This window comes from Myotis brandtii, unplaced genomic scaffold (genome assembly GCF_000412655.1).
Source record: "Myotis brandtii unplaced genomic scaffold, ASM41265v1 scaffold1460, whole genome shotgun sequence".
Taxonomy (NCBI): Eukaryota; Metazoa; Chordata; class Mammalia; order Chiroptera; family Vespertilionidae; genus Myotis; species Myotis brandtii.
Genome location: NW_005355248.1, coordinates 228,154 through 229,738, shown reverse-complemented (window position 1 = coordinate 229,738; position 1,585 = coordinate 228,154). Strand labels below are relative to the sequence as shown.

At 56.7% G+C, this 1,585-nt stretch overlaps 1 protein-coding gene across 1 annotated transcript in view; it reads right to left on the bottom strand.

Annotated features, from left to right (window-relative positions):
- The window catches only part of SELE (selectin E), a 30,397-nt gene that overhangs the window by 3,029 nt on the left and 25,783 nt on the right, over positions 1-1,585 (bottom strand). The window contains exons 9-10 of the mRNA XM_005861213.2: positions 879-1,067; positions 9-185 (exon numbers count right to left, since the gene is read on the bottom strand). Coding sequence (XP_005861275.1) covers positions 9-185; positions 879-1,067 — 366 coding nt within the window. The remainder of the gene's footprint in view (positions 1-8; positions 186-878; positions 1,068-1,585) is intronic.

Below are 1,585 nucleotides of genomic sequence, written 5' to 3'. Positions count from 1 at the left end.
TGCCTCACCTTCGCAGGTGGGCAGCATCCCGGACCAGTGGCCTGCAGCACCGCACACCAGAGCCGCCGAGCCATTGAGCGTCCATCCCTCGGGGCACGTGAAGGTGCACTCAGCTCCAAACACAAGATCCCCATCGCAGCTCACAGCCACCTTGCTGGGCACTTCCGGGTGTGAGCATTGCACCACTGCAGGCGAAGGACGGGGCAGAGGTTAAGAAAAATCCCCTGGAAGCTCCTAACCTTGGCTGGACAGGCAGCGCACAAGCACGACTTATGGACACAGTGTCATTTTTTTAAAATTTATATTTTACTAAAGACCCCAGTGCACAGGGACAGGGTGTCCCTCAGCCCAGCCTGCACCCTCTCCAATCTGGGACCCCTGGGGGGATGTCCAACTGCTGGTTGGGCATGTCCACATCCCTCTCACAATCCAGGGCTGCTGGCTCCTAACCACTCTGCCTGCCTGCCTGATTGCCCCCTAACTGCTCCCCTGCTGGCATGATCTTCCCCAACTGCCTTCCCCTGCGGGGCTGAAGGGGCTGAGGGACTGAGGCTGGATGAGGCAGGGCTGAGGGGACTGGGCACTGCCATCTTGAGGGTGTGATGGTCAATTAGCATATTCCCTCTTTCTTAGATAGGATTGATTTTGGAGAGGGAAGGAGAGGGAAAGAGAGATAGAAACATCAATGATGAGAGTGAATCATTAGTCGGCTGCCTCCTGCAAGCCCCCTACTGTGGATTGAGCTCGCAACCCGATGCTCTATCCACTGAGCCAAACTGGCTAGAGCAAGGCACTACTTTAAATGAGGCTCAAGTCCCTGGGGGCAACGTGTGAGGACTGACCCACATCTACTCCTTCGAGTCTGACTGCAGTCTGACGTTGGCAAGAGGGGGCCTCCTGTGTCCACTGTCCCCGAGCCGTGCACTCAAGGCGAGCTGCCCCGCGCAGTTGGAAGCCGTTCTCGCAGCCAAAGGCGCAGGAGGAGCTGGGGGTGAGCTCCCCGGCAGGGGCATGGCGGCACTGCACCCAGCCGCTCCGGGGCCGGGGCACAGGGTCACATCTCACAGCTGGAAGGGGAGCAAGCACATGAGAAGTTCGCTTGTCTCAGGCAGCCACAGGTTTCTCCAAGTACCCAAATCCCTGGCTCTTCTATATATAAATTCATCTTTTAAATTTTCCTTTTGGTTAATCCTCACCCGAGGATATTTTCCCACTGATTTTAGAGAGAGGGGAAGAGAGAGGGGAAGACAGAGAGAAACATCGATGGGAGAGAAACACATCACTTGGTTGCCTCCTGCACGAGCCCTGACCAGGGCCCAGGCCGGGGAGGAGCCTGCAACTGAGGTACATGCCCTTGACCGGAATCAAACCCGGGACCCTTTGGTCTGCAGGCCAATGCTGCATCCACTGAGCCAAACCGATTAGGGTTTCAATCTTTTTTTCAGTCTTAAAAGAAAACAAAAACAAAAACTGTACCTTTACAAGTGGGCTCCCTGCTGTCCCACTGCCCTGTGGGGCCGCACTGGAGCCTCGCCCGTCCCTTCAGCACGAAGCCCGGCTCGCAGGAGAACGCACAGCTGGCGCC